This window comes from Neophocaena asiaeorientalis, unplaced genomic scaffold, assembly GCF_003031525.2.
Source record: "Neophocaena asiaeorientalis asiaeorientalis breed wild unplaced genomic scaffold, Neophocaena_asiaeorientalis_V1.1 scaffold203, whole genome shotgun sequence".
In the NCBI taxonomy this organism is placed as follows: domain Eukaryota; kingdom Metazoa; phylum Chordata; class Mammalia; order Artiodactyla; family Phocoenidae; genus Neophocaena; species Neophocaena asiaeorientalis.
Genome location: NW_020172776.1, coordinates 1,209,359 through 1,223,396, shown reverse-complemented (window position 1 = coordinate 1,223,396; position 14,038 = coordinate 1,209,359). Strand labels below are relative to the sequence as shown.

The window sequence follows — 14,038 nt, the reverse complement described above, 5'->3', positions numbered from 1 at the left end:
CTACTCTTTGTCGCAGTGCATGGGCTTCTCCTTGCGGTGGCTTCTCGTTGCGGAGCACAGGATCTAGGTGTGTGGGCTTCAGTAGTTGTGGCACATGGGCTTTAGTAGTTGTGGCTCACAGGTTCTAGAGCGCAGGCTCAGTAGTTGTGGCGCATGGGCTTAGTTGCTCCACGGCATCATGTGGGATCTTCCCAGACCAGGGCTTGAACCTGTGTCCCCTGCACTGGCAGGCCGATTCCTAACCACCACACCATCAGGGAAGCCCATCACTTCCTATTTTTAACTTTCACCTATATTGATCAACAGTAGCACAAAAGGACTCTGAACAAAAACTGGAAAAAAAATCAGAAAATACAAAACAATACCTCTTTATTATATGTGCAATTTCTTGAAAAAGTGCCTTCTCATCAGCAGCATAGGTAACTTCTAGTCCTGTAATTCCAGATCTAATAAGCAATGGGGTCTGATATCTGATATCTAAGAATAAACAAAATATTTATTATATATAATTATTTAAGTAATATTATCCCTTACTTTTGAGTAAGACTATGCACCTAAAATACTTTAAAATGAGACAGCATTCCCCAAAGTAAATATGTAATTAGCTCAGTTTCTTGAAAATTTTCTTAAAGGTTTTCTAGTACATGTAACTGAAAATTCAAATTTCATATTTTCAATTATTTTCCTGAAAAGTCTACATTCACAAAATTCCCCAGATAACGTGTCACCCAAAAAGAAAAATTACTTTGTTTCTTCCTACAGGAAGAGGCTTGCTTAGTGGAGAATATTTTACTCAGTGGTATGCTGGAGAATGCTTATAAGCACCTCTCCAGGAAAAAAAAAAAAAAGCCCTGATTTGTACTTCTTGTCTATATCCAAGATGTGAAAACTTCCCACCATGGCTAATTTGAAACTACCAATGTGACATCAACTAGTTCAAAAAAATTCATGAAAATTTAGCAATTGGCTTGTGAACTGGTACAAGCCAGCTCAAGCACATCACTGATTAAACTGCAAATTCCTGTACAGTTTTTTTATATGTTAAGACTTCCTCCTCAATTGACTGAATTCACATATTACTATTTAAAATTGCAGAGGAACACCTGGTATTTTATAAACTGCCTTACATGGTATCCTATATGAAGAACCTCTGAACCAAAAGTGTATGTATTTAGGAAGAGATATCAACAAAATTAGAATATATCTTAAGTCTTTTATAAACCATTAACTTACAGTAGTAACTTAACTCCTTAAAGTAAAGAGAAACTCTGTATTAGCAGCAAAATACCAGCATGCATATATAAGGAAGGCTGTCCACCCAACCTACACAATTATTTGACTTCAGTATTAACAATTAGTATTTTATATAATAATATTTAGATCAAATTAGATATGCTAATTGGAAATTTTATTAAGCTCTTTATATTGTATTGTTTCTGACTTCTAACAATAATTCAAGAATAATGAATTTAGGACAAAGCTATAGACAACATTTCCTACTCCCACCTCAGCAAACATTTTACAGAAGAGTTCCTTATGCTTGGTTTAGATCTTGAGCAAAGAAACTGTGCCATTAAAAGGTTCATCCTAGTGTAGGTAGGTATAAAATTAATAAAAATGAACAATACCTTGACTAGAGACTGTCTTGTCTTTATCAATCACTATTACACCTGTGAGTTCTGTTTTGTCTGTATCCAGCAGTGGAGTGTCAGATGAGATGCAGTAGAACAGAGCACAGATTGGGTCAAATTCAGGATCTGGTTCTAAGTCTCGTCTAGTTCGAGCATGTAATTCCACACTGATTAGAGTAAGATTTTGTATCTATAAAAGGAAATAAAAATCACACTTTTAAACATTTTTTTTGAGACATGCCGAAAGAAGTATGTTTCACTAAGACTCTAAGGAAATACACGTGTAAAATTACAGAAAAAAATGGTTATAAAGGACACATTCACAATTTAACACTCCACAAATTAAAACTAGATTTTTACTTCTAAGATTAGCTTAAATCAATTCACGTTTTTCTTTTAGAAAATCTGCTTACGCTGTAATTTCTTAATGACAACACACACTTAAAACTATCTGTCTAGAGTACATGCAGTGCCTCTGAATTTTCGCAATTTCTATTTGAGAAAGAGAATGACTAGTCCAGGTGGTCGTACATTCAAACCAAAGTCTGTTGATTTTACCTTTTACTTTCTACCCAGTTAATTATAGTTTTACCTATATTTTAAACGGAAAAGACAGATATTTTTTAGTTTGAAACTCCTACCTATTAATCCTCTGAGGGCTACTTAAATTTAGAGTTTTGTACATAGTAGGCAGATTTTTAATTACAGTTTTTCCTGAAAAAAAAAATCATAAGAATTGTATGTTGTCAACTACACAATAGCCAGCTTTTTGCCTATGCACATTTTCTCTTTGACATATAATGCAAAAAATGTAATATTTTGCTTTTTACACTTATTTTCCTATGCTAATAAAAACTCTTCTTAACTGTAATCCTTTGTTATCTTTCTACGACAGTAAGAATAAACTCTGGGTAAGAAAAACAAGATATATGTTGGATGATTAATGATTACAGCTAGAATTATAGCCATCATTGTACCAGTAATACACATATACCTGGCAATGAAAAATTAGTAGACTACTGGTAATTACTCAGATCATATAAATTTAATAAAGGATTTATATTTTGTATTTATCTTGCATGCCATCTGTTGAAGAAATGTAAATGCAAGGCTCTCCTTAGTGATGGGAGTAGAATTTGGTAGATGTCTTTGGAGGACAACTTAGAAATATCTACCAAAATTTTAAAAGGACAGAACAAATTAGGGGTTACCAGTGGGAAGAGAGAAGGGGAGACGGTCAAGATAGAGGCAGGGGATTAAGAGATAAAAAACACTATGTATAAAATATTTAAGCAAAAAGGATATTTTGTACAGTACAGGGAAATACAGCCATTACTTTATAATAACTTTTTTTGTTGTTTTTTTTTTTGCGGTACGCGGGCCTCTCACTGTTGTGGCCTCTCCCGTTGCGGAGCACAGGCTCCGGGCGCGCAGGCTTAGCGGCCATGGCTCACGGGCCCAGCTGCTCCGCAGCATGTGGGATCTTCCCAGACCGGGGCACGAACCCATGTTCCCTGCATCCCCAGGCGGATTCTCAACCACTGCGCCACCAGGGAAGCCCTCAACTTCACTTTTATTTCGCAAAAATAGATTAAGATTCTGAACATTTCAGCTGCAGAATTATGGCATAACCTTATCTGTTAGAGGAGTTTGCATTCTACATAACTTTCCCATAGGTTTTGGATATTTTCTTCACTTGGGTTTCATCAGAAGTTCATTACTTTTTCCTTTGCTCTTGAAATTTAGGTGTTGGATATGTCTTATGTCCATTACATTAGAACTGATGAAGCATTAGTGTTATCTGCAGAGGCAAGTAAAAGATTAAGACAATCGTAGAGATACTGTTGTTTAAAAAGCATTGCTGGGCTTCCCTTGTGACACAGTGGTTGAGAGTCCGCCTGGCGATGCAAGGGACATGGGTTCATGCCCCGGTCTGGGAAGATCACACATGCCATGGAGCGGCTGGGCCCGTGAGCCACGGCCGCTGAGCCTGCGCGTCTGGAGCCTGTGCTCCGCAGCCGGAAAGGCCACAACAGTGAGAGGCCCGCATACCGCAAAAAAAAAAAAAATTGAATCACTATGTTGTACACCTGAAACTAATATAATGTTGTAAATCAACTATACTTCAATTAGAAAAAAAGACATATCCTTTGATCTAGCATTTATACTCTTGAGAATAAGCCTGTAGATATATTCATATATGTAGCCAAAATATATGCACAAAGATGTTCACTAAAGATGATAATATTTTCAGTTTTTTATAAGTTAAAAAGACTAAAAACCTAAATGTATCAGTTGGGAACTGGTTACATCAATTATGTGGCTTCCATAAAAACTACAGAATGGAAAACTCTGTAGCCTTTAAAATTTTCAAAAGAATGAGCCAGATCTACATGTCCTAAAATGGAAAGACCACCATAATACACGGATAAATGGAACGAGTGTAGTATGCTTCCACGTATGTTAAAAATGTTAAGTACATGCATAGAAAATGTCTGCAAAGAGACAAAAAATATAAAACTGTTTATTGCTTTTGGGGAAGTGGACTGCTTAGTCAGGTGGGAGAGAAGCTTACTTTTCAATGGAAATCTTTTTGTCTTTTTTTTTTTAACATAGTTATTGTAGTATAATTGCTTTACAATGGTGTGTTAGTTTCTGCTTTATAACAAAGTGAATCAGCTATACATATACATATATCCCCATATCTCCTCCCTCTTGTGTCTCCCTCCCATCCTCCCTATCCCACCCCTCTAGGTGGTCACAAAGCACCGAGCTGATCTCCCTATGCTATGCAGCTGCTTCCCACTAGCTATTTTACATTTGGTAGTGTATATATGTCCACGCCACTCTCTCACTTCGTCCCAGCTTACCCTTCCCCCTCCCCATGTCCTCAAGTCCATTCTCTATGTCTGCGTCTTTATTCCTGTCCTGCCCCTAGGTTCTTCAGAACAATTTTTTCCTTTCTAGATTCCATATATATGTTAGCCTACAGTATTTGTTTTTCTCTTTCTGACTTACTTCACTCTGTATGATAGACTCTAGGTCCATCCACCTCACTACAAATAACTCAATTTTGTTTCCTTTTATGGCTGAGTAATATTCCACTGTATATATGTGCCACATCTTCTTTATCCATTCATCTGTTGATAGACACTTACGTTGCTTCCATGTCCTGGCTATTGTAAATAGAGCTGCAATGAACATTGTGGTAATCTTTTTGTCATGATGTCAAATTTTTTACCATGTACATGTATGCAATAGTGCATGCATTCATTAGTAACTTTGTTATTAAGTACTTTTTAAAATATAAGAACATTAATTATGCATGTATAAGGCATATGGAACAATAAAACAAATTTCTAAAAATCTACCACTTTCCTTAAATATATATTGCTGTTTCTATTTTTTTAAAAAACAAGTAATATTAAAAAAAATCAAACCAAGTAAAATGGGGAACTAATGAAAAGAACTTTTACTTTTAAATATATACTCTTCAGGATTTATTCTTTTAAATGATAAGCATGTACAAAAATGTGAAATGGAAAACCTCTCTCCAAACCCAAACAAAACAAAACAAAAAACCCACTTTAATTAGAAAACAATGAACACGTGGAAAGACTATGGAGAAGACTGAAGACAATTTCAGGTCGAAAAGTCTTGGAGGTTGACTTATTCATATACCAGGTCAAATTGCACACTCAAATTTTGCCTTTTTATTCCTCGACATAAAATGCATTAGTGTTCTTAGGGGCATTTTTTTCTAAGCCAACATATGGAATGAAGAGATGGAGAGAGAGATGTACTAAGTGTTATCAGTAAAGACGTGGGTAAGAAAGGGACAAGGGGGGCAGAGTCAAGATGGCATAATAGGAGAACGTGGATTCACATCTCCTCAAAACTAGGGCACCTACCAGACACCAGTGTGGGACTATAGACACCTAGGGGATGGAAGGAACCCCCACCGACTGGGTAGGACGTGGGGCATGGGGGGAGTGAAGGGGGAGGAGAACTGGAGGTGGCCCAGGACTGCTGCCCCTGAGGGGCGGCTGGGGAGGGGAAGGAATCCCACGACCGAAGGGGGAAATTGGGGGACCACTGGAAGGGCAGAGGATCAAAAGGGAGCATGGCCAGGCGTCCCCTGCCCACATGGACCCCCAGGAACCTGATGAGATCCCAGGCCTGATCCTCTGCCCACCTAGGTGCCCTCTAGCCATGCAGGTCCGGAAGGAATGGGAGGGAGGAAAGGGGGAGCAAAAGTAAAGGCTGGACCTCTGGGACCGGCTGAGGGGTGGCTGGGGGAGGGCAGGAGTTCCTACACCCAGTGGGACCCACCCATGGTTAGGGGTCCAGCGGCGACGGGGGAGACTCTGGGGGAGATGGGGCAGGAGTGGTGCGAGGAAATGGAAGGGAACAGGGCCAGCGCTTTCCCTGTTTACTTAGGCACCGGGGAACCTGTTGGGCTCCCGGGCCTAATCCTGTGCACTCCAAGCCTCCCTCCTGCAAAGGGGAGCCCAAGCCCCGCCCCTACACCCCCACCCAGGGCCCCACCTCTACACTCGGAGACCTACCCCAATACGCTGGGCCTAAACCCCACCCACACACCCTCACTCAGGGCCCTACCTCCAAACTCTGGAACTCCACACTCCAGAGGCCCTCCTTTCCACGTGCTGCCTCTCCCCTCTGAGAGGCCCTGCCCCACACTTGAACACACCACCCCCCACCAACCACCTAGGTCCTGCCCCACCCTAAAACCCTGCCTCTGCCTAAGTTACACCCCCCACCTAAACTCCACCCCCATAGCCAAGGCTTTTTTTTTTTCTTTTCTTTTTTCGTCTTTTAGATTGGGGTTCTGTTTTGCTTTGTTGATTCAATGTTGTTGATTCCTTAATATTTTGATTTTTCCTAATAAATCTTTTATTTTTCTAATTTTATTTTATTCTTTATACTTTGTCATTGTTCTCTCCTTTTGGCTTGTTCCCCCCACCCTTTCTTTTTTCTGTTGTGGTTTTATTTTACCTTGTTGCAGTTCTTTCAATTATAGTTTTATTTTTCCTAATGTATTTTCTATCTTTCTAATTTTATTTTTTTATTCTTTGATATTGTACTGCTCCTTTCTCTCTCTCTCTCTCTTTTCTTTTTTTAACCGTGCCATGAAGCTTGTGAGATCTTGGTTCCCAGGCTGGAGGTTGGGCCCGAGTTCCTGTGGTGGGAACTCCCAGTCCAAACTGCTGGACTAACAGAGAACCTCAGACCCCAGGGAATATCAATCGGAGTGAGGCCTCCCTGAGGTCCTCATCTCAGCACCAAAACCCAACTCTATCTAACTGCCTGCAAACTCCACTGCTGGATGTCTCAGGTCAAACAACCAGTGAGACAGAAATACAGTACCACCCATCAAAAAAAAAAACCCTACAAAAAAATACATTACAGACGGAGCAAGGTAAAACCCACAAGACCAAATAAATGAAGACGAAATAGGCAACCTACCTGAAAAAGAATTCAGAGTAATGATAGTAAAGGTGATCCAAAATCTCGGAAACAGAATGGAGAAAATACAAGAAACATTTAAAAAGGACCTAGAAGAACTAAAGAGCAAACAAAGACTGATGAGCAACACAATTACTGAAATAAAAAATACTGTAAAAGGAATCAACAGCAGAATAACTGAGGCAGAAGAATGGATAAGTGACCTGAAAGATAAAATAGTGGAAATAACTACTGCAGAGCAGAATAAAGAAAAAACGATGAAAAGAATTGAGGACAATCTCAGAGACCTCTGGGACAAAATTAAATGCACCAACATTCGAATTATAGGGGTCCCAGAAGAAGAAGAGAAAAAGAGACTGAGAAAATATTTGAAGAGATTATAGTCGAAAACTTCCCTAACATGGGAAAGGAAATAGTCAAGTCCAGGAAGCACAGAGAGTCCCATACAGGATAAACCCAAAGAGAAACACGCCAAGACACATATTAATCAAACTCTCAAAAATTAAATACAAAGAAAAAATATTAAAAGCAGCAAGGGAAAAGCAACAAATAACATACAAGGGAATCCCCATAAGGTTAACAGCTGATTTTTCAGCAGAAACACTGCAAGCCAGAAGGGAGTAGCAGGACATATTTAAAGTGATGAAAGGGAAAAACCTACAACCGAAGATTACTCTACCCAGCAAGGATCCCATTCAGATTCAATGGAGATATTAAAACCTTTAAAGATAAAGCAAAAGTTAAGAGAATTCACCACCAAACCAGCTTTACAACAAATGCTAAAGGAACTTCTCTGGGCAGGAAATACAAGACAAGGAAAAGACCTGCAAAAACAAACCCAAAACAATTAAGAAAATGGTAATAGGAACATAAATATCAATAATCACCTTAAATGTAAATGAATTAAATGCTACAACCAAAAGACATAGACTGTCTGACTGGATACAGAAACAAGACCCGTACATATGCTGTCTACAAGAGACCCAATTCAGACCTAGGGACAAATACAGACTGAAAGTGAGGGGATGGAAAAAGATATTCCATGCAAGTGGAAATCAAAAGAAAGCTGGAGTAGCAATTCTCATATCAGACAAAACAGACTTTAAAATAAAGACTACTACAAGAGACAAAGGACACTATGTAATGATCAAGGGATCAATACAAGAAGAAAATATAACAATTGTAAATATTTATGCACCTAACATAGGAGCACCTCAGTACACATGGCAATGCTAACAGCCATAAAAGGGGAAATCGACAGTAACACCGAAATAGTAGGGGACTTTAACACCCCACTTTCACCAATGGACAGATCATCCAAAATGAAAATGAATAAGGAAACACAAGTTTTAAATGACACATTAAGATGGACTCAACTGATATTTATAGGACATTCCATCCAAAATCAACAGAATACACTTTCTTATCAAGTGCTCATGGAACATTCTCCAGGATAGACCACATCTCGGGTCACAAATCAAGCTTATAATTCAAAGAGTCATGTACCACAATGTTCACTGCAGCACTATTTACAACAGCCAGGACATGGAAGCAACCTAAGTGTCCACTGACAGATGAATGGATAAAGAAGATGTGGCACATATATACAATGGAATATTACTCAGCCATAAAAAGAAACGAAACTGAGTTATTTGTAATGAGGTAGATGGACCTAGAGTCTGTCACACAGAGTGAAGTAAGTCAGAAAGAGAAAAACAAATACCGTATGCTAACACATATATATGGAATCTAAAAAAAAAAATGGTTCTGAAGAACCTAGGGGCAGGACAAGAATCAAGACACAGATGTAGAGAATGGACTTCAGGACACAAGGAGGGGGAAGTAAGCTGGGGCAAAGTGAGAGAGTAACTAAGACATCTATACACTACCAAATGTAAAATAGATAGCTAGTGGGAAGCAGTTGCATAGCACAGGGAGATTAGCTCTGCTTTGCAACCACCTAGAGGGGTGGGATAAAGAGAGTGGGAGGGAAACGCAAGATGGAGGGGATATGGGGATATACGTATGCATATAGCTGATTCACTTTTTTATACAGCAGAAACTAACACAACATTATAAAGCAATTATACTCCAATAAAGACGTTGAAAAAAAAAAAGAAAGGGCAACGATTGCAAATTTTCTCTTCTGAATTGAGTATTTATATGCAGAAGAGAGAGATTAGCCCAGGGTAATGGGAAACAGGAAAAAATGCTGTGAGCACAATTTTGTAGAAAACGGAATAGAGTATAGTAGATGTTTTTTTGGTTCAATCCCTATTTGACCACCAGGTGGCTATTTGGAGTGTGCCTTGAGATGAAGGAAGCATGTGATGGGAAGCTATGAGCAACCTGCTGGACCCCCAAAGTGATTTTAACTTCAAGAAGGCCCAGGATTCTGAAAGAGGGTTACGTAGAATAAAATAACAGTACTGGAAGAAAAATATTTTTTTCAAATAATAACAGAAAAATCAAATGTAACAAGTCTTTTTGTTAAGGTCTATCAAATTTGCTTTAATAAATATTTTTTAACAAAGTATTTTAAATTTCGAATTTCGGGTGTGTACTTGATAAGATAAATATTCCTGAGTTTGTTACTTAATTTATCTGGGCTTCAGGGGAGAGTACAAGGCCAGGTATAAAACAGGAACTGAATGAAAAAATGTACAAATAAACAATTAGGGAGTTAGACTATGTTCCAATCTAATTCTCAAAAATACAATTCTTAGTTCAAATTTAGGGTAAAAATGAGGACAATATTTAAATTTTCCTCTTAGTCTATTCATCCAATTCTTAGAAGACAGAACTGACTTGAGACCAAAAAACCAACAAAAGAATCAAATTCTCTGCTATAAGGGCAAAAACATAAAACGACTGTATAAACCAGCACTGACCAAAAGAAATATCATGAAAGTCACATACATAATTTAAAATTTTCTAGTTGTCACATTAAAAAATGGTAAAAATAGGTTAAATTAATTTTAAAATATTTTCATTTAATCCAATACATCAAAAACTACCCTTTCAACATGTAATCAATATAAAAAATTACTGATAAGGTACTTTATATTCTATTTTCCTATTAAGTCTTTGAAAGCAGTATGCATTTTACATTTATAGCATATCTCGATGAGGTTGCAAAATTTTTAATGGAAACAAATTAGTTAAAATTAAACGAAATTTAAAATTCCATTCCTAGATGTCTAAGCCAAATTTAAAATTCTCAATAGCCACATAGCTAGTGGCTACCATACTGACAGGGCAGGTATAAACAACTAAAATATATTCTAATTTTCACCTCATTGCCAGTCACATATGTTACTGTTGTGTTTTCTTTAATACACATAAATTTACAGTGAACCATTCATACATATTCTCCAGTGAGAATGTGCATTTTTACAAGATAGCTTCCAAGTCTTTGCATACAGTCTGTGCTGTGAAGGTAACTGGGTTATAAAGATTATGCGAACAAATGAACTGTAGCAAGCACTAATCCACTGAGCCAACCAAATAGAAAACACAAGTAGACATCACATTTGGGATGGGATATAATATAATCCCAGAGTAACATACACAGTTTCCAATAGCTAAAAAACCTTTTCTAATTTTAGCTTCTTTTTAAATTTCAGGTATAAGCTTTGTGAAAATTGTGAAACCACAAAGCAGTCTCAATAACTGATGACTAGTTTTAAAGTTTCTCTGTTTTATATAAATATATAAAATAGAAAGGATAATAAGAACAAAATGAAGATTAACAGGTATAGAATTCAATGTATTCCTCTGTCAGTAAAAAATTTCTATACTTGTACCATAGAATAAAACGTAAGAGTTAAAGTGCATGTGTCCTTACTGTTACCGTTTTACCTCATGTAAAGCTTTTGCCTCCTGTAAGTTTTGTATGCTGACTTTGAAACCATAAGTATTGTTTAAAGATGGTCCATCAATCTGGGAAGTGTCTTTCTTTGGAGTATTTACTGCTGCACATTGATTCTATTAAAAAAAACACAGAGCCAGAAAAAGATAAATAAGCAATTATTTCCTTTCTTTTGATTACTTATTTCTGCTTAGACAACATACTTTATGTACTTAGTAATACACAATAAACTAGCATCATCTCTTTAGATCTAAGAAGAAACTTAAGTATTTTATTAGCATTTTTTTTCAGGCTAGTAATTCAAGATACTAGAACTGTATATATGTAGAAATATCTGATATAATCTGTAAGCCAACCATAAATTGATTTTTGAGTTTACAAACCCAAAATATTGAAAATAATAGTCTTGTAGAGAGTTGACATTTTACCACAAGGACATTTATCTTGACCTTTCTTGGAAGTATGACAAGCAAGCAAGCAAGCAAGCAATGTATTTGCAACTAGTTTGGCTAAAGTTTAAAGAAGATTTGAAATTGTGGGTTTTTATTTTACCCTAATACAACATGTATCTGAAAGATAAACTAAAGCATAAGTAATTTTCAAGGGGTTAGAAAGAATAGAATCTATTTTTTAAAAAAATATTTTTTTCTGATTTCCACATCCATTAACGATTTTCCCCAAAGTGTTGATTTATGTTCACAATACACTCGTACTTGTTTTTAATATATATGACTTGTAATTCAATAATACTGATTTAAAAATGAAAGTTTTAAAAAGCATTTGTAATCTCAAAATAAAAATACGAAAATATATTTTATGTAGTTAATGATATTTATGAGAAGTGACCAATACAGAAGTGATCACTATCATATATTTCTAAGGATACATGTCTAATGTATACTTTTTTCACATAACCATATATTTCCAGGTTAAGTATTACCACAATTTTTAGTATTTGAATAAAGACATTTATGATTTTTCAGAGTTTCAGTAGTAAATAATGTTGCTTTCCTTTGCTACTTAGTAAAATGAACTGAAAAATCAATAATGTTATATTTGAGAAAAAAGTAATAAACCAAGAAAAAGGATATATTTTTGGTGGGATCAAAAATCACTTACTTGAGCTCTGCTGTCATTGGATTGTTCTGATTTTGCCAGTAATCAGTTAATGTATTTGTATCCTCATAATCCACATTTTGGCTATCATATTCACTTTCTCTGTAATATTTGTATTTACATATAAGAATCTTTTAGATCCCAACAACAAAAAAAACTTTAAAAAAAATTAGGCAATTTCTTGTTGTCTCAAAGATATGTAAATAAAATGATGCAAAAATATAATAAATTAAAAAATTGAGACACAAAGTTATCAATTATCTAACTGAAATGTAAGAATAAGAATGGATCTTATCCACTGATCTTTAAATATGTTTAGCATAGTTACCTTTGCTTGTGTTAAGAGTACTCTTCTAAAAGCGTCAGTGTTACTTCCTTTCTTATGACTCAATTTCTGGGTTTTGGGTTCTGTAGAAAGAAATTTTATATTTAACATGCATATCAAAATTGCCTGCTTCTGTGGGGTTTTTTGTTTGTTTTCTTGTTGTTGTTTTTCCAAACTCTTAGGTACCGTTCATGAGTACTGTCCTATAAATTCCTCACAAAGACCTCATAATTTAAAAATGAAACTAATTCAAACCTGGGTTCCCCACACTAACTTTTAAAATTTGTATTAAATAATAACATTTAGATTTTAATTATTGATTTTTATACCTAAGTTATTATCCTAGGGAATCACTTAATCCATTTATTCACTGATTTATCAAGTATTTATGATGATGAGGAAAAGACAGTATCTACCCTTGTGGGGTCTAGAGAGAAAATCAGACATTCATCAAATATCAATACACACAGAAAAATAAAATTATAACTGGGGTAAGTACAACAAAGGGGAATATAATTGGTAATTTTTAGCCAGGGAGATTAGGAAGGCTTTTTTGAGCTAAAATCATAAGAAAGAGTAGGAATTAACTAGGAACAGAGTGTGGATTTTCCCTGATTACTGAGCAAAAAAACCTGGAGACTGGTTAAGGGTGAATAAGAAAGCTAGGGTAGAAGCCCAGGTGAGAGACGAGGGCTTGGTAGTGGCAGAGACAGAGGTAGAGAGATCTGGGTAATTTAGGAAACAAAGAAGTGTGGAAACCACAGGATGGGCAGTGAGGCAATCAGGTGAGTATTATAAATAAATCCCTTGTTTCTGACCTGTGTAACTCAGTGACAGAGAAATGGTGGTACTATTCATTGAAATAAGGAAAAATGAAAGAAGACCAATGGTTTTCAATGTGCGGGCATGTATGTGTGTGCATAAAGTGTGCTATGTGGTTGATGGTGAATGAATGCAGTGAGATCACAAATTAAGTTAAAAAAATACTGACCTTGTGGTGGCTTTGAGCATTCAAGTAGAAATGCCAAAGGCAGCTGGATATAGTGTTCTGGAGCTTAAAAGAGGGTTCTGAACTGGAAATTTAAATTTGTGTTATCTATAGTAATCCTGTGGGCAGGAATTAGGTCATACAGGGAAAGAACATAGAGAAAGCTTAAGGCTAAGCCTTAATAAACTCCAATATTCAGATAATAACTGAGAATGTGAGATAAGCTTCAAAGGAAAGCAAGTAGGAAGAAACAGAGGAGCAGGGGAAAAGCTAAGGGGAGAAGAAGCTCAAAGAAGGAAGGTGTGGTCAGCAAGACAATGGCTGCTTAGAGGGCATGTGATAGGAAGACTGAAAAACATCCATTAGCTTTAGCTACCTGAAGGTTATAAAGAATCTTTACAAGAGCCATACTGGCGGGATGATGGGGGCACAATGCAGTTTGGAGTGGGTTGAGAAATGAGTAGAAGGTAAAGGAATAGAGTTGTCAAATTGGAGAAATCTTTTAAGAAATTTGGCTTTAAAGGAGAGAAGCAGAGAAAAAAGACCAGAAGCCGGCAGATGTAAGGTCAAGGCAGGTGTTTGGTTTTTTTTCTATTTCAAAGGGTGGGAGAGATTTGGGT

At 36.5% G+C, this 14,038-nt stretch overlaps 1 protein-coding gene across 1 annotated transcript in view; it reads right to left on the bottom strand.

Moving 5' to 3' along the window:
- Positions 1-14,038, bottom strand: part of REV3L (REV3 like, DNA directed polymerase zeta catalytic subunit) — a 183,916-nt gene that overhangs the window by 54,041 nt on the left and 115,837 nt on the right. Inside the window, exons 16-19 of the mRNA XM_024740937.1 lie at positions 12,434-12,513; positions 10,980-11,105; positions 1,629-1,821; positions 366-477 (exon numbers count right to left, since the gene is read on the bottom strand). Of these exons, the coding sequence (XP_024596705.1) occupies positions 366-477; positions 1,629-1,821; positions 10,980-11,105; positions 12,434-12,513 (511 nt within the window). The remainder of the gene's footprint in view (positions 1-365; positions 478-1,628; positions 1,822-10,979; positions 11,106-12,433; positions 12,514-14,038) is intronic.